This window comes from Heliangelus exortis, chromosome 1, assembly GCF_036169615.1.
Source record: "Heliangelus exortis chromosome 1, bHelExo1.hap1, whole genome shotgun sequence".
Taxonomy (NCBI): domain Eukaryota; kingdom Metazoa; phylum Chordata; class Aves; order Apodiformes; family Trochilidae; genus Heliangelus; species Heliangelus exortis.
Genome location: NC_092422.1, coordinates 175,798,774 through 175,816,499, shown reverse-complemented (window position 1 = coordinate 175,816,499; position 17,726 = coordinate 175,798,774). Strand labels below are relative to the sequence as shown.

Sequence of the window (17,726 nt, the reverse complement as noted above, 5' to 3'; positions counted from 1 at the left end):
TGCCTTGTGCCTACAAGATTGTTAATTTAATGATGAGGTAACACTGGAGAAATGAGAGAAAAGGCAGTTATGAAACAGAATTCTGCTTCATTGTGGTAGTATGGTTAATTCAGGGTCTGCTTTTTACTCATCTGATGAGTCCACTTAAGATTAAATTATTCATATTACTCTTTAGGTAAGATGGAGAAAAGTTTTATTCTGTGTTTACTGGTAGGACATTTGAGGAGGCAACTGCAAAGCTTTCCTTTCATTGATCAGTCATGTTTTACCTTTTTCTGTAGGTTGGCAGAAAGGTAGTCTGTCAACTTCTGAAGAGGTATTTGCAAAGGGAAACAGAACTATTTATCTTGACTTGTGAAAGTTACATGACAGTTCTTGGGCAAGAGTTAATAAAGCTTCTCCAAGAGGTAGCTCTCAGAATGGCTATATTGACTTGGTTTTAAAAAAAAATTGGAAGGCTTTTTGATTTAAAAAGAAATCCCATTAAATTTGTCATTCTTTTTAGTTAGTTTAAACCAGTTGAAAAGTATAACACTGGCAATACTGATATTTAGATAATTTTATAGTACAACAAGACATGCCTGCAGTCTAGATGTCAACTGTTTTGGCAAGTTGTCAGTGTTTGTGAAGGCAAACTAATGCTTGTATAGTGGGTAAGGAAGACCTAGTATGGAGCCTGTAATTCTGACCTAGATATGGTCCCTCCAGAGGGGTCTTGGAGTTCTAATAGATCTATGAAAACATAGAATAATCTTCATCTCTTATTAAAAATCTCTCATTTCAAAAACAGGACAATTTCAGATTGACAACTGGGAACAAGCCTAGATCATGGGAATTCTCAAACTGTGCCCAAGAATTTGAGGAGAGTGCTAGTTGGCATAGGCTAAAATCATGCCAGAGACCATGTGAACAATTAAGCAACATAGGCATAGTTGCATTCCAGTATCCAGGAGTGTTTCCAGGCACAGGCTGATTTACAGTTCTAGCCTGAATATTGCATTTCTGTTTCTGTATCTAGTCTGAAGTACTGAAATTCAGCTATGCAGTAGGGCTTCTCTGAAGAAGTGTAATTTCTGTTGTACTGGTCTGCCCCTTACAGGCAAAGTCTCTTTGCTGATTTTATGAGCAAATAAAAAATTCAGTTGGGTTCTTAAGCTGTCTAAATCTTCTGTAGAAGTTAAAATACAAAGCGTAGAAATAATTTGCGGTCATTTGAACTTTACCGTGTTACCATGTGGGAAATCCTCAAAGTTCCTGCCTAGAACTAGAAGGAATGAAATTGAGATGCTTTGATAAAAGGTGAAATGTAGAATTTGTGATTTTCTTACCTTAAAAGTAATAGCTACCTTTTCTTTTTAGACCATGTCTTCAGCAGTTGTTCAGATATACGCAGCAGATCGCAATGCCATGTGGTCGAAGAAATGCTGTGGTGTAGCTTGCCTTGTAAAGGACAATCCGCAAAGGTCATATTTTATCAGAATATTTGACATTAAGGTAAGCATCTTGTTTTCTTCTTCAGACTCTTGACGCTTGAGTTGTTTTCCTTGCTCATTTTTAATGACTGTAGGTTGTTTTAGCTACAGACTTACAAATTCTGAAGTGGTTGTGCTTACAGTGCTGCAATTATAGTGCTTATTAATAGGCAAGGGCAACTTTCTCAGCTAGTCTAAATTTAAAATAGTTAATATATGTCAGCTTTTACAGTTCAAATAAATATTCAGATAGGATTATTCCTAGAGCTTGCAGAAGCTGTCATCTACAGATCTGGTTAGCCAAACTAGTGAAAGTTAGCATAGTGTCACTGATATGGACAGCTGTTAAAATTCTAGCAGGTATTACTGCTTTAGGTGATATTGATAAAATAGATACTGTCTTTGGTAGGGATAGAAATCTTTTTTTTTTTAGTGTGTTGGTGCATGTGAAAACTGTGGGACAAACAAGAATGGGTTTTTTCCCCCTACAATATGTACATTGATACTGAAAATTTTTATCCTGTTACAGTATATTACTCAAGACAGTGGGAACTCAAGACATGAATGACCAGAATGTGTTTTCATATCAAAAAATAATACTCTAGGTACATAAGTCCTACTGACTTTGCTGAAACTTTGTAAAGCTTCTCATTATCTCTACAGTCTGGGACAGTTCATTATCCAGCAGCATTCAATGTTGGAAGTCTCTCAGATTTGTTCAGGATTGCCAGTTGACACTTCCATTTGACTTTGGTTTTTTGGTCACTTAAGTTTCAATCTTGCTGAGAAATTGTTCCTTTAGGTGCTGAAATAAGATACTATTTAAATACATAAAACTTATCCCCTTTTTAAGATTTTTGTTCCCTTAAAGTTAACTGTTCTCAAGTCAAGCCTGAAATAATAACGTATTGGGGTCAGTCTCCTTTCTTCTTATAGCTGTTACAGCTGTATTCCTGTCATGGGTCCATGTTACTGTTTCCAGTATTGCTATTGCAGGATATTAGAACTTCAATAATTTTTTATTTTAAACATCCAGGAACTTGAACACAACCCAGTGACCTGATGGAATAGTCTTGCTCTTCAAGTTTTCCAGTATATTTTGATTTTGACTGAGCCCATTCATTTGTGACAAGCAAAGTAGATGCTTAACACCATGCAGCTTCAAAGTCTCAGTAGGTTTTTATTGTGAAAGAAGTTAGAGTCTGCAATTTGTCTTAAGTTTTTCAAAATCTTTTTATTTGCTTTTTTCAGGATGGGAAATTATTGTGGGAGCAGGAGCTGTACAATAACTTTGTATATAATAGTCCTAGAGGATATTTTCATACCTTCGCTGGAGATGTGAGTCTAAACATCTTTGAATATCTATTTTAAAATGCCTTTTACTTCAATGATACCTTCTTTAATATAACTGAGGTTTTTATTTTCTTCTCTTAATGACTTGCAGAACTAAATTACCTGGGTTCCTTGGAGCTTTTTAAGCTTATTTACAAAAAGTTATTTTTGGATCTCAACTAGAAAACTGATCCATAGGACAGAAGAATGAAATACAGTTCTTTATTTTCAACTCTCTTTAATGAGATTACATTTTGACTTGCAGATGATGCTTGAGAAATAATCATACATTCTTAAGCAGAAGTGTTCCTCTCCTCCCTTTTACTTCCAAGCTACAAAATTTTGCTCAGATTTGTTATCCATGTTCTCTGTAAACATTATTAGTAGACAGATATTCCTAAGCTAGAATGTTTCATTAAGACCTGGTTCCAAAAATACAGTGATGATTTTTTTCCTGATTATACCTTCAGAAGGTATGAGAAGACATTTAAGAAAGCCTTTGAAACATTTTCTTAGTCATGGGTGGGGGAATATTAATGTTTTTCAGACATGTCAAGTTGGTCTTAATTTTGCTAATGAAGAAGAAGCTAAACTATTCCGCAAAACAGTAACAGATTTACTTGGACGACGGCAGAGAAAATCTGGTAAATATTCAAATTAATCTCAAATTCAGGCTTGTTTATGTTGTTTTGGGGGGAGGCAGGAAGTTATTTCTATGTGTGCTACTGGAGGCACTATTGCCATATTAGTATTTAGAAGGAACTGTTACTGAAACATGCTGCTTTTCTCTAGTGTGCAAAATAATATTTTTCTGAAATAACTTAACTTCAAGCTTCTTACTGTAAGTTTCCCTGTAAACTGAGACTCCAGGGTTGTGATATTTGAAAATATACATCATGAGAGAGTAAAAGTGGTAAGCTGTCAGAGGAAAAACTAGAAATCTTTTTGTAAGTGGTTTTCATATTTGACTAAAACCTCTTTTATTAACTCTGGGCTTTTTATAACTCATTTGTTTTAATTCAGCCCAAGTGGGTTGTAAGAAAGACTTTACCATATGGTATGTTCAGTAGTTCATGTGAATGAATTTTTGGCATTGGACCAACATTGAGTAGAGAAATCTTTTATTCAAAACTACTGATCTTGGCAGAGGCCAAGCACAAAAGACAAAATGTACCTATACTGTGCTTTGCAGCACAAGTCAGTCTGAAGGAGAACATGCTTTTTGCCAGCTGCAAGTTAGGATGCCTTAGGGTTATGGTTAATGTTTTAAGGGATGCTCAGAATTCCTACAGATACTGTCTTGCTCCTTTTCCAGGAACTCATAAGCATCTTTCCTGCTTGACAGCCATAGGTCTATGAAGAATACAGTGAAATATAGCATAGGCTGGGAACACAGGAATGTGCTCAGGCTTGCTATAAGCTGTGATGCAGACTGGTGTCCAAGCTATAGGACGTGTTTATGTAGTCTTCTCTGGCCTTGAATTGTGCTAGTAATGCAGCGTAGATTAATGTAAAGGGAGGAAGGACTAATCTTGGAGTGCCATCCTTGCAAGTATTGATGGGAACCTATGTGATCTATACATATTTGCTTGGGTTTCATTCAGGTATCATGACTTAGGTGCAGAGTATTTGTTCTAGAAGCTTAAATGACTTCTTTAAGATTGCATCTTCTCAGAATTAAAGTTGATAGGGTTTCATGAAAAGAAGTGCAGTTAAGTAGTGGCATTAATAATGTTTCTTATGCTTGTGAAAAGTGATTTTGCATGAGCTTGCATCTCCTGTTTCTGAAGTTTCACTCTAGCTGTGATATATCTAAAACACAGTGATACATACAGCACACAGGCACGACTTGGGAAGGAAGTACAATTACATTACTGGCCAGAGCAAACTTGATTTTAAACCAGTGGTTCAGTGAAACCTCCTGTTCATGAGAAAGGGGTTCACTTTTTTCCTTCCACACAGTTTTTCTTCATAGGATCACATAAATTTTTCTTGTTTACTTTGACTTGACATCTTGACTTGTGTGCTCAAACTCATGTTGTAAGATGAGCTTACTTACTCCATACCTTTTCCTTCAACAACAACAAACCACTAGTCCTCCCCAAGCACATAAAACTTGAAGCCAAAATAAATTTAAAATAATAAACAAAAAACAAACGACTGAAGCAGACCAAAAAACTCCAAGTGTTTTTCTTGAGATGCAAAACAAGAATTGAAAACACTCATGAGATTCCTAAGTCAAGCCACCAGATGGAGTTCTGCATTTTCCATTGATGTGACTGTATCTAATTGCAAGTCTAAACTAACAGAGTTTACACTTGCCAAGTCAAAGCTGTTTTGTTGTTGGTGTTTACATGTTTATTTTTATAGGGAAATGCTTATACAAAGCATTAATTTATACATAGATTTATATATAATGTAAATGATACAGCTGTACATTATTTATAATTATATGTAGATTGTGCGTTTGTATTCTAATGTATCTTAACTTCTCAAACACAGAGGTAATAGGATGGTACTTTTGATGTCTTTCTGTTGAATGGGATTTTTATTCCCCAGCCTCCCAAAATATGTTTAATTTCATAGCCATTCTACCAGACATGCTTTCAACTGAAATGACTCCCAGTTATCACTTAGCAGCCTGTTATAATAAGAGCTTGCTGGGAGACTTTTGCAGGAAGCTGATGCTGTTGGAAGGCAGAAAGAACAGCAGTTCTAACTCAAAAAATTGTCTGTGTGCTGAAATTAGTAAACAAAATATTGTCTTAACAGCTGCAAGAAGCAGCAGCAGTATTCTGCTCCTCTTCACTCACATAAAATGCATTCTAGTGTACAGGCAGTTCTGAGTAATTGCATCTGGATTTCCAGAGAGATTCAAGCTTGCATCCAAACAGTGTGTACAAAAGTTTGCAAGGGATCAAAATATCTACTAGAGAATAGAATGAGGGGGAAAGGCAGAGAGAATTATTGGCACCCTGATCTTTTTTATATCAGGATGATTTTAATATAGATACTTTTTTTAAAAAAAATTCAATTAACTTCTTAATCTTGGGTAAGAAAATACTATAATTAGTTAATTTATCTGATAGACTTACTAAATAGTATCTCAGTTTACTTCTTAGACCAATCCCAAGTAGTTGCACCAGTAAGAAGAGTGAATACAGTGTTTCTCTTCTCAGTGCTTGCCAGTGTCATACATCCTACCTTTGGGTATTCTTTCATGTAGGTACTATCAGTTTTTATTTTTACTATCTTACCTCAGAAATGTTAACGTGTACATACACATACAAGCGCCCTTTTCACATGCTGAGCACTCAGCTTTAAAAAAGTAGCAGAGATTTGTAGAACCAGGGCCTTGTTCTTAACTGCCCTTTTGAAGTAGGAGGCCTCTTGAGTACTTTTTATGGACCACTTGCAGTCCCTAGGTGGGAGCTGTTAGCCCTTTCTGAAACTGTTGTTTTTTTTCTCCACAAGCTTTTAGCTTCTGATGCCCTTTCTAATGCACTAATATGGAGAACATTTTCTTGCATCCTTGGTCACAGCTTTTGTTTTGGTTGCCTTGGAGACAACAGCATCTCTGAAGTGCTCAGCTTTTATTGGATTCAAGTCTCAGCAGAGATAATTCTTGTTTCTAGGAATACTTATTGAAAGGAGTTGTGGAGTTTTTTGGACATAGGTGTTGGTGAAGTTTTGGATCAGTAGGCATCTCCATTTCCTGAAAAAGGAGAAATCGGCCAATCTCCTGTCAGGCCATCAGTACTTCAGAACAGGAGTTCATGTTTTGTAATCAGCTACAGGAACCACAGAAAAGTAGATCTAGTTTGGGCCACAAATTAATGCTTTATATACCCAGCAAAAAATACGGGAAGTTATTTATGGGAGATAGCAATTAATATATGTGAGGGAAAATCTCCATTAAAGCAGAATTTGCCATTATAGACAGAGAGTATCGAGGTGTGAAATGCTTATAAGTACATTTTAAATCATCTAGCAGTATTCTTCATGGTCTGTGAAACAGTTTGGTGTTGTGACTAGAATACCAGATAAGTACTAAACAGATTCTAGTTCTGTTTCATATTGTTTAGTTACCTGTTAGATAAAGTATCTTATTCCTCTGTGTGCTGTTTAAAAAAAATAATTGTAATGTATTTTAGGTTCTTTGGCATAGTAATACTGTATAAAAGTAGTAATTATATTTTAAATAAAAATGAAGGAACAGTCTCATCCAATGGAAATCAGAAAGCTAATGTTTCAAAAATCTTGTTTTGATAGGTTGTATCGAAACAGCTGCTTTTTTAATATTTCACCTTACTTTGGAGTCAGAATAACTGAAACCACCTCAGTAGCTATGTTTATGTTCCTGCTTGGTTTGTTCACTTGAAATCAGTGCTTATTATCCGAGATAGGGTGTTTCTTGTTCTGTAATGCTTTGTTTCAGCTGCTCAATAAGTAGTCCTTAAGGATATTAATAGATTCTTAAGTTTGACTTCAAGGTCATTGTAAGCTTCGCTTGAAACTAGGATTTAGAATAATTTTTTCCTGTGGTACCTATGAATAAACAGCTCTCTTTCTTTTTCAACAGAAAAAAGACGAGACCCACCAAACGGTAAGCTTTTTCTATCAGTCACTGCATTTTATTTTTTTCCTGCTGCTGTCATTTACTGTTTGTGTATAGCTTAGCTTTGGACTTAGGATAGTCATGAGGTGGCAAAACCAGTAAACTCCTATTCTGGAGGTTAGTATATTTGTTTTGTTTCTGTTCCTTCAAGAACTACACAAATACCAAAGCCCTGGTTTAGCTGGCATGTGTCAAGAATGTTTCTGGAGGAGCATGGTTTATTGCAAAGAGGAAAGACACCCTTCAGCTTAAACTGAGAACAAGACTTTGTGTTTGCTGCTTTAAAAGTTAGCCTGATTATCTAAAGGCAGCCATACTGATGACAGATTTCATAAAACATCCATAAAATTTCAATTGCTCTATATCTGACTAACCATGTAACATAGCCTTTGAACCATATTTCATGTTCGTCAGTATTAAATTTATTTGAATGAAAATCTATTTGCTGCTTAGGAATGCATCTAACTGGTACAGAGATACAGGTCCCTCAGGAGACCCTCTCATTAAATTAGAGGGGATTAAAACTGTATCAATTTGATCCAAACATTTTCTTACCATCTTTTCTAAAATAGAGTTTAAAATGCCTATCAATGAACAGGAAGTTTGGAATCTTTGTAGTTCTGAATTCATACTGAAATTAAAAACTGATTTCTCCTCTGGTATCTTTTGTGATTCAGATCATAGGTCATATCAGTGTGTGTTGGTTTGCTGCTTGAGCAAGGGTGTACTCAACTGATCATCTGAGCTCCCCTTACATCCTCAAGAGTTAGTATTAAATTTGTACTAGGCATCCAGGCATGTCAGCAGGTCACCAAAATACATGATCTTTGAATTATGGGAACTATGCATACATTTTGCATCCAAATAAATCCTCCCTCATGTGGAATACTTTTTAAGAAATTACTTTTTTTTTGTTTGGTTTTTTTTTTTTCCTTCCCATTGTTTGGTTAAGTTGAGGCAGTCTTCAGTTTAGGCCAGCTATTTTTTTGTAGAGTTCCTTCAACTTGGACTTGGTTGTTTAGTTTTGAAACAGTCATAATAATGCCATCAATAACTGTCTTACCAGCTTTTCTGAGCTTTCAGAAGGTTTTAGCTGTTCTGCCTCTTGAGTGACATTTGCTTCTCCTCACATAAACAGTTTGTCCCTGATAGTAGCATCTGCCGAGTAGATGGAAATAAAAGCAGCAGTGGGGACTGTGTAGTGCCAGCTATCACAAAACTTAAGACTTTCTACTTGCCCTGTTACAAATAGTAACACAAACTATTAGTAACACAATACTATATAGTAACACAAGTAAGACTACTTGTCTAGTTTTCTGCCTGTGATTGGAATAAGATTTAAGATAATTAAATCTGCAAAAACCTATGCTCAAAATTCTTAAAAATTATTCTAAAATTATTCTATTAAAAATTCTAAAAAACTTATCCTCTAAAACTTCAGGCAACAACATGAAAAATGTTGCACACTAAACATGCATTTGTTAATACTATGCCTTTACCTTTAGCATTCGGTGTAGTAAGTAGGCTTACATCCAGTGTTTCATGTTTATAATCACTAGACAAAGCTTTGAGCATCTCTGTTTTTAGTAAACTGTTTCATTGGAGATGTTTTCCCCGACCTATCTTCCTTTTTGATTTTGTCAAATTCTGTAATGCCTGGCTTCTCTGCTGGCAAAGAGTTACAGAGTTCATGCCCTCTGTAACTCAAAGCATGAGTTATAAACCTCTGCATTTCAGCATTTGCAGTTCAAACTAGAGCAGGTAGATACTATCAGCACGGAACTGAGGAAAAAAAGTGTTGTAATATCAGTTGCTTTTTGTTTTACTCTGCATATGCAGTGATAGTCTGGGGAAAAAAAAACCTTTTTTGCACTGGGTATCAATGCGTGTAATCCTTTAAAACTTAAGAACAAGAACAGTCACATTTCTGTACTCACATGATCCATGCTTAAAATACTGTGGGGAATTTTCTTTTCGTGGGGCTTGTTTGCCTGGATTTTCTGCATACATTGAAGCTGCATGGAAAAATCTCTCTGTCTTTTTATATGACGTTTTCAATAGTAAGGATTTAAAATATTTATTTTTTTAGAATTGCAGGATTAAAATCAAATTGGCATTAACAGTTATGTAAAATGTATTAGTCTGTGATTTCCTGGGATTTATGTTCTACTCATTTGTAATAGCTAGGTCTCTTCATGCAGATAAAGAAGAGTTGCTGGGGTTGAACTCGTATCTTAGTGAATTTCTGGATGAAACAAGGATTTGTCAGTTAGGTTTTGAGGGAATCTTTAAGAACCATGTGGCAGAATATTGTTTCAGCTGTCAACTACAACAGTTTGCATTTATTGTAGGGCTGTCTCTAGTCTGGGACAGATTCCTAGAAAGGTTCTAAATAGAATACAGAGAATTTCCTAGAATTAACATTTTGATATGTTCTGTACTACGTTTTCTGGAGCCCCTTCTGGAGATGCCACCGATACTGGTAACAGTGGGTGCTTAATGCCACTGTACTGTCAGGTGCTTCCTAATGATGAGCTCTATATGCCTCTCTCATCTTCATTTATTGAGCTGTGTACACCTGATGGGGAAGGTGCATGTCTTATGATGGGAAAAATTTTACTGGATATAAATATGGCAGTTCTAGAAGAGTACAATTCTTTCCAAGGTTCTTTTATCCCTCGTGGACATCCAAGGTCTAGAGCTGACGGTAAGGAGAATTTTCATCTTTGAGCTTACTGTGATCTCTTGTATGGATATTATTAGTACCAAAGAATCAGGCTACCAAACCTTAATTTGAGCTCAGTTGAAAAAACCTTCAGTTTGCAAATGACTGCTGCTTTACATGGTTAAAACCGTGTATGTTGAGTTTAGGATTTTACACGCAGAAAGGTGCGTTTCTCTAAAGACTGTTGGAAAAACATTACACACTTCTTAGTGTTGCAAAGGCTTAGGTTTCTTTTTGAATTTTCAGTACAGCGGTTGAAACTAATAATAATCAATACGATGGGTCAAAATAGGCTATCATAGAGACAATAAAATAGATTATTAAAGTGAAAATGAGCTCCTGCAGTGTTTTTATTTTTGTATCTAATAAAATTAAGATTGTAATTTCAATTCATCTTGAAGTTTTTACTTAAGTCCACTTTTTAAGTTTTGGGTTTATAATATTTGATTGTTAGTTAATTTAATGCTAAATTTAAATGTGGAACTTTAACAATGCAAATTGTTTTGCATAAATATCAAGTGTGCTTTGGCATTCTCAAAGGAGGGTTGTTTACATCATAACATTTCTAAATCAAAGCATTTCTGCTTGGCAAAAAACATTTCAGAAATTCTTCTTGCAGTTTCAGTGTAGTTTTAAACCTTTAAGACTCCTACAGGAATCTAAAATCTGTTGTATGTTTTTAGATGAGTTTTGTCTACCCAGTGTTGTGTTTTGATTCTTGGTTCTTGTACTAGTTGCTTCCCACTAAAGTGTTAAAACTCCAAATGTCAGCTGTGTTATCCATTGTGTTGTCTGCTTGGTCTGCTTTGGACTTTGGACTGTGAAACCTGCTGGTCTTTTCAGAATGCTTAGGAGAACTTTGAATTACCCATGTGAAATGCCATGAAAGAATTGTGTCAAAAAAAGGTTCAGATTTATCAAAGTCTCATTAGACTTTTTAAAATCATCTCCCAGTAAGACTGGATGCATAGGTCTTGCTTTAGTTCACTTGCTAACTTGGGTGTTAATGCACTAAGAAGAGGATGTTTTCAGACTATCTCTGAATTTCAGGCTATCTTAAATTGGCCACTGAATCGTGTTCTTCCAAAACTGAAATTACTTATCCTTTTTGCAGATATCTTTGCAAACACACATTTATCTAAACACACATACTTGTATATATATGAAAAATTCATAAATTGCTCTTAGGCAAGTCATAGTAGTATTTAAATACTATGTCAAGAGTTACCTTCTGCCAAAGCTAAAAAAAAAAAACTGAGTGCAAAACATCCTAGAATCTTTATTTGCCTAGTATTACATAAGTAACATAATACTAAAATGCTAAAATTGGCAGGAGTACAATTTACACGTGTTTTAAATAACTAGCATCATGATTCAGTACTGTTTAAAACGAAGAATGAGGTTGAGAATATCTCTGAGTATCTAATGTGTTTCTCTTGCTGTTTTTCCTGTCACTACTCTTCAAGTTTTGCTTCTTATTTGGGACTGATATTTTGCAAACCCGTCAAAGAGTAAAACAAGAAATCCTGAGTAGTTTCATAGTGTTCTACATTTGAGGACAGTAGTGTGTCCAGAGTGGCTTTCTGAAGTTCTTGTGACATTGAGGTTCTGTATGCAGTGGCAGAACGTAGGCCCCCCACTTGGGGCTTTTGCTGAGTAAGTTCCCTCTTCTTTAAAATCATTTTACAGTGCTGCCAAGGTAATAATGTGCTGGGTGTTACTGTTCATGCCACTAATTTTTTTCATTTTGTCGAGGACTGTAGCTATGCTGTACCTTAATGTCTCTTCTATGTGTTCTGTGCATACGAAAACTTTTTAATTGAAATTACTACCTACGCCAAATTTAGAAAAAATAATATTCTAGTTTAGAAAATTTTTCTGCCATTTGTCTCCTAGCAACATCATTTATTTTTTTCCTTAAGCAGGTGATTTCATGTATGCATTTGACATCCAGAACCCAGCTGGATGTTATGTGACATGCAGAGGTGTGTCTGCAGTAGTACAAGTATTATGCCACCCAAAAAGAGGTTTAGGTTAAATACAGTTTTATTGAAACACAATGGTGAAAAATCTGTTACTTTACTTTCACAGGCCCGAATCTACCAATGGCAACTGTTGATATCAAAAACCCAGAAATTACAACTAACAGATTTTATACTCCACAAGTCAATAATATTTCATATACCAAAGAAAAGAAGAAAGGAAAACCTAAAAAGAAAAGGTTGACAAAGGCGGATATTGGAACACCGTCTAATTTCCAGTAAGGACTTTCTTGAGTTTGGGTTTGATTTTGGTGGGTGGAGGTTTTGGGGATGGCTTGCTGGTTTTGCTGTTTTCTTATTTTTGTGGTGTCAAGACTTAAATGTGTGATTAATGTGTGAAACCTGACCTATAGAGAATGCTAGCTGGAATGCTGTGAGGCTTAAAAGCAAGTTGAGAGTTTTTTAAAGAAAAAAAAAAAAAAAAAAAAAAGAAAAAAAATGCAGGTGAGAGGTTTAGTGTAGCTGTTTACAAAAAGTAACTTACTGTCCTAAAATAGCTTAGAAAACAATTTAGCTGCATAAAGATGCCTTACTTGAAGTAATCAGCTCAGTGCAGACTTGCATTCAGCCTCAGTGCTCAGTTCTTTAACACTATTACTCGTATAGCTGTGCCTGCTTAGCTGTGCTTTGACATACAAAAAGCACATGCAAGTCCTTACTTGTCTTAACAGTAGAATTGGTGTAGCCATATTTTTACCCCTGGTTTTCTGTTTACAAACTTACTTATTCTTATATGTGGACCGGTACCGATGCCTTGTGTTGAATGTACAGCATGCATGTATTGGAAATGGTTCAGGTTTTTCTGGTTTTTTTTCTTTTGTCTCTTGAACATTTTGGAATAGTTATGATGTATCATGTTAAGCTTCACTTTGTGAAACTTGCTTTTGGTCTCTTGACTGAGTTAACCATTGACTTCCTGAAGTATAATTTGGTATTTTAATCTCCTGCCTTTTACAGTAAGTTTTTATGCTAGAGCAACAGGAACTTACAGAGCTTGCATTAGTTACAGAAAAGATCAGTTCTGTGAAGCAATAGAAAAGCAGCATGAGGTTTACATGTCAAGTGAATATCTCTGTTCTTTTGAATCATTTTTTTGCATCATCTTTTGAATCAATTCTGCATCACTATCTTTCTCACAATAAAGCTCCATATAAGTACTGTTGGTAATACCAGTTACAATAACATTACTGCACAGTGTTTGGAGAGAGCCCTTTGTAGAAGGGGATAGTGGACAGAAAGTAGGAGACAAGGGCAAAAATGCTTCTCTAACCAGACTATGCTTAGACAAATATGACATCAAACCTGTTCTTTCTAATCTTGAGTATCAGTTAAGTGCTAAATCTATTAGTATCACTTAAACTGAAAAATGCAGAAAAGAAGGAAGAGTTTAAAAAAAAAAAACAAAACCTGAATGATGAGTGGTAGCCAGCCAGTCCCTGTTGTGGCTCTGCTGATGCAGAGTTCAATGTACATAGACAAAATTGCAAATAATGATTAGCACTGGTATGTCGTGCCTCTGATCAGAATTTGTGAAAGGGGTTGTGCAGCAGCACAGATATTTTAAGACTCTGCCAGGATCTGACCTAGAAATAGGACCTGATTGAGAATAAGATGATAAAATATTAATTGTCCCTTGAGCTGTGATAATGGTGAAGACCAACACTGTTTGTTTATGCCAAAGTTATAATCAATAGACAGAATTTTTAAATACCTCCTTCTTTTAAGCAGATGTGGACTTGTGTTCTGAGCAAAAAATAATTGAATTCTACTTGCCATTAATATGACTTATTGCTGTATACATTAGTATAAATGTTGCAATTATCTGGCAAGGATGCATTTTCATTAAAAATATGTTACAGTCAGTGTGTACAAGTACCTTGTTTTACTCTAAGGGATGAAAAATAAATGAGAAATTATGCTTACATTATTCCATATAAGCCTTAATATCAGTCAGCTGCACTAAGCTCTATATCATATGCTCACAACCTCTGAAGAGAGCATCCCAGGTTGCTCAGATGTGCAGAAATATGTGGGTAAGATTGTATTTGCTTGTAAATTTTTTAGATTACATATACTAGTCAATACATTACAATTGGATATGAGGCTATGTAATAGGAAATACATGTCTAATTTACATGAAGATACCTATACCTTAACATCCAGAATTCTGTAATCAACAAATTGTCCCATAGTTTGGTAGTGAAAGACATTTAAATATTTAGGCAGATCAGGGGGCTTTCCTTTATTTTGCCTCTTCTGTCAAGCATAATGTCATTTTAAATGTCCTTTACTTTTCTTCTTTTATGTCAGACTAAGTAGTTAACTAATCATAGTTATACCAGGACTGAAGCTGATCACTGAGCTTCAGTATTCTAAGAAAAACTGTGTTGGTGGTGGTACCAGCACACCCAAGCAAGAATAAAAAGTCTGTTGTGCAAAGTTCTGCACAAGGACAGAGAAACAGTCCTTGTAATTTGACAAGCTTAGCCCAAGCTGTGTTAGCTACTAACAGCTCACCTGGCATTTTTAAACTCCTAGTTAGACTCTTCTGTAGCCAGAAGCAGTTGCATAAAGTAGCTTGAAGGAGCACAAACTCTTCTGTCCTTTTAGCTGATTATAGCATCATGTAAAATAATATTTTGGTAGCCACAGAAATGGCCACTAAAGGTTTAAGAAGTTGACAGCTGAAAAGATTCCTGACTTCTCTTCTTTGAAAGAAGGAAATGAATGGGAGAAAAGTGGTGAGAGAACAGTGATGGTAGGGAGGAAAAGGTTTCCAGCTTCATAATGCTGAAGACCTTGGCAGTAGCACCGGGTCCAGTTACTCTTTAAAGGCCCAACTCTCTCTTTGATGTCTGTGCAGTCCTTCCATATGCACCATTATTATGCATTATTACTTCTCACTTGGTCTTTTTGACACAAAGTCAGGGTGAAGAAGTTTTACTATTCAGTTCTCAAGTGTGGCACTGAGAAGAAAGAAATGCTTAGTGTCTTAAGCCTGGAGGTAGAAGCTGGTAGTAATTTCTAGTTATCTTGGTGTCCTGTTCTTTTATTTAACAAGGTCCTGTATAGGCTAATTATATGGACTTTTCTGCCTTTTTAGACACATCGGACATGTTGGTTGGGATCCAAACACAGGTTTTGATGTAAGTAATTTAATAAGTTATTCAAGACACTGAATAATTAAAAGCTTCAGAGCCTTCTTAATATAAGTTGTGAAGACTGGCATTAAATTAACTGTACAACACAATAGTTATAAATTATTATTTTATAATAGGATTCAGACAGAGGGAGATGTTGGAGTAGAAGGGGATAGGAGAGATCTGGGATTGAGGGAAAAACATACAACACTTAAGTTCTTGTGCAAGGTACTTACCTCTCCTAAAATAGTCCTTTTGAATGAAAAGTCAACCCAGAGACATGGCCTTGGCTTTGCTGTTGCTTTTAACTTGTGGGGTTTGTGTTTGTGGGGTTTTTCCCAAGTACAAATGATATTTTTAAAAATTCCTCTATTTCAAGGAACTTAACACTAATGTGTCTGGCTTGCAGGTGAACAACTTAGACCCAGAACTGAAAAACTTATTTGATCTGTGTGGAATTTCAGAGGCTCAACTAAAAGACAAGGAAACTTCAAAGGTCATATATGATTTCATTGAGAAAACAGGAGGTGTAGAAGCTGTTAAAAATGAACTGCGCAGACAAGGTGGGATTCCTTTTATTTCCATGTAAAATTATCAGGGTGCTTTTTGCCTGAAGGATTAGAGTAGCTGTTGATCAATTTTTTATTCTCTTTTTTGGACTTTGTATCATTGTAATTCCTTTGGCTTTCATAGTGTTTCTGCATACCATATGCTATGTAAAAATGCTCATGCATGACTCATGAGAGCTCTCTAATGAAATAAGGATCTCATCAGTGTCAGTTTAGTGATTTCCAGTAACAGGCTATGCAGTACATTCCATATAGATTTTCCAGATTGTGTTTGTTACATATTTATTTTATAATCTCAATCTTATAAATAAATGGAAATCTTCAAACCTATATTGCTGTTCTCAGTTATACTGATAGCACATATCTGACAGGTGTTTGTGTGGTGCCTTTTTACCCTGGCAGCGCCGTGTAATGAGTCTTACAACAGCTACAGGCCTGCAAATTTCATATGAATATTTTTAAAAAGAAAAAGCTTTCATTCTTATTTAAAGAGTACTTGTTTTGACCCGGCTTCTGCTGCAAGAAAATTCTGAAATAAGCCATTTCCTGCTTAACCTTTAAATGTGATCTCCACTGATTCATTATCTAGTGGAACATCACAAGTCAGACTGAAAATTGCGCTGCCAGTGTCAAACGTTCAGAAATTTGCTTGGAGCATTTTCAAGAGAAATAAGACATAGATGCCATTATAGCAGTTTGAAACTAGCGAATAAATTGTTCAAGTGGCTGAAGAGATGAAGATTCAGGGTACAATGACTTGTTACATTTATTCCTTAGGTCCCCCCCGGTGGAGTGGTATGTACTTGAACTGGCATCTAAGCATATGCTTCAAAGTATTCATGCTGCTGTGTGATTTCTTTCCTAGATGAGATTTTATTCTGTATCTGTTTGACTGCAATACTAAAAGTTACTGTCAAACTTCTTGCTTAAATTACAAGCAAAATTTCAGTTCTGATTTTTTTTCTCTAAGAAACCTGTCAGTTTCTTTATGAAATCTTAACTCTGTTTAAATGTTTGCAGAGTTATTGATCCCAGATTGATGGCCATAAAATTGAATTGAGAAGACTTGGAGTCTTATGATTAATTCAAAATACATTGAAAATGACTATTTTTCTATTATATATGTGTTAACTTCAAATTCTGGCCATTTGCATGTATGCAATCAAAAGAAAAGCTGCATCGACTTTAACATGCATGATAATAATCTACCTCTGTTTTTTGATAGAGGCAAACAAATATTTCAGTATTTCACTGGTTTTATCCACAATTGTGTTATTTGATGTGTAGGCTTGACTGCTGTTTGAAGTGTTCTTTCTCAACTGAAACACTTTTTCCTGTGTTTATTGCAAGAATTTCTGTGCCTATGTGTTTACCCTGCTAGGGTGCTGCCTAGAGAGGTGCAGACACCTTGTTCTACTCAAATTAGAAGTTACATAATTGTTTTTCCCACCTTTTCCCTAGTTTTGGTACTGCTGGTTGTTTTCAGGTTTTTTTGGTGAAAAAATTTCAGTAGAAAATTTTACATCCTATTTATTTTAATAGTCATGTTCAGATTAATGTGCAATAAAAAGCAATTATTTTCTTGCTTTCTTTCACCATCTGTTGGGGGAAAGGAGAGAGGATGAGTTAGTGGTGCTCCCTCCTTAATCCTTCTCGCTCATTTCACTCTAGCTGAGTGCAGACAAGGCTTATAAAAACTGAATTCCCATTTCCACAGATGGGGTGTGTCATCCCTCTCTGGATTAGAATGCAAATAAAATCTTTTCCCATAGGAAAACTTAAACCTTGTGTTCAATATCTACAGTCACTGCAGACTCTGGAGTATGGC

The 17,726-nt window shown here is 35.6% G+C and overlaps 1 protein-coding gene across 4 annotated transcripts in view; it reads left to right on the top strand.

The window, feature by feature from the left end:
* WASL (WASP like actin nucleation promoting factor) overlaps positions 1–17,726 on the top strand; it is a 48,556-nt gene that overhangs the window by 23,451 nt on the left and 7,379 nt on the right. For 2 of the 4 annotated variants that reach the window (XM_071733770.1, XM_071733769.1), the window contains exons 2-9: positions 1,360–1,494; positions 2,724–2,810; positions 3,352–3,448; positions 7,387–7,410; positions 12,239–12,407; positions 15,293–15,335; positions 15,739–15,892; positions 16,676–16,693. In XM_071733770.1, coding sequence (XP_071589871.1) covers positions 1,360–1,494; positions 2,724–2,810; positions 3,352–3,448; positions 7,387–7,410; positions 12,239–12,407; positions 15,293–15,335; positions 15,739–15,892; positions 16,676–16,693 — 727 coding nt within the window. Of the gene's footprint in view, positions 1–1,359; positions 1,495–2,723; positions 2,811–3,351; positions 3,449–7,386; positions 7,411–9,295; positions 10,130–12,238; positions 12,408–15,292; positions 15,336–15,738; positions 15,893–16,675; positions 16,694–17,726 lie in introns of those variants that run through there. The other 2 variants (XM_071733771.1, XM_071733772.1) reach the window with 2 other exon arrangements.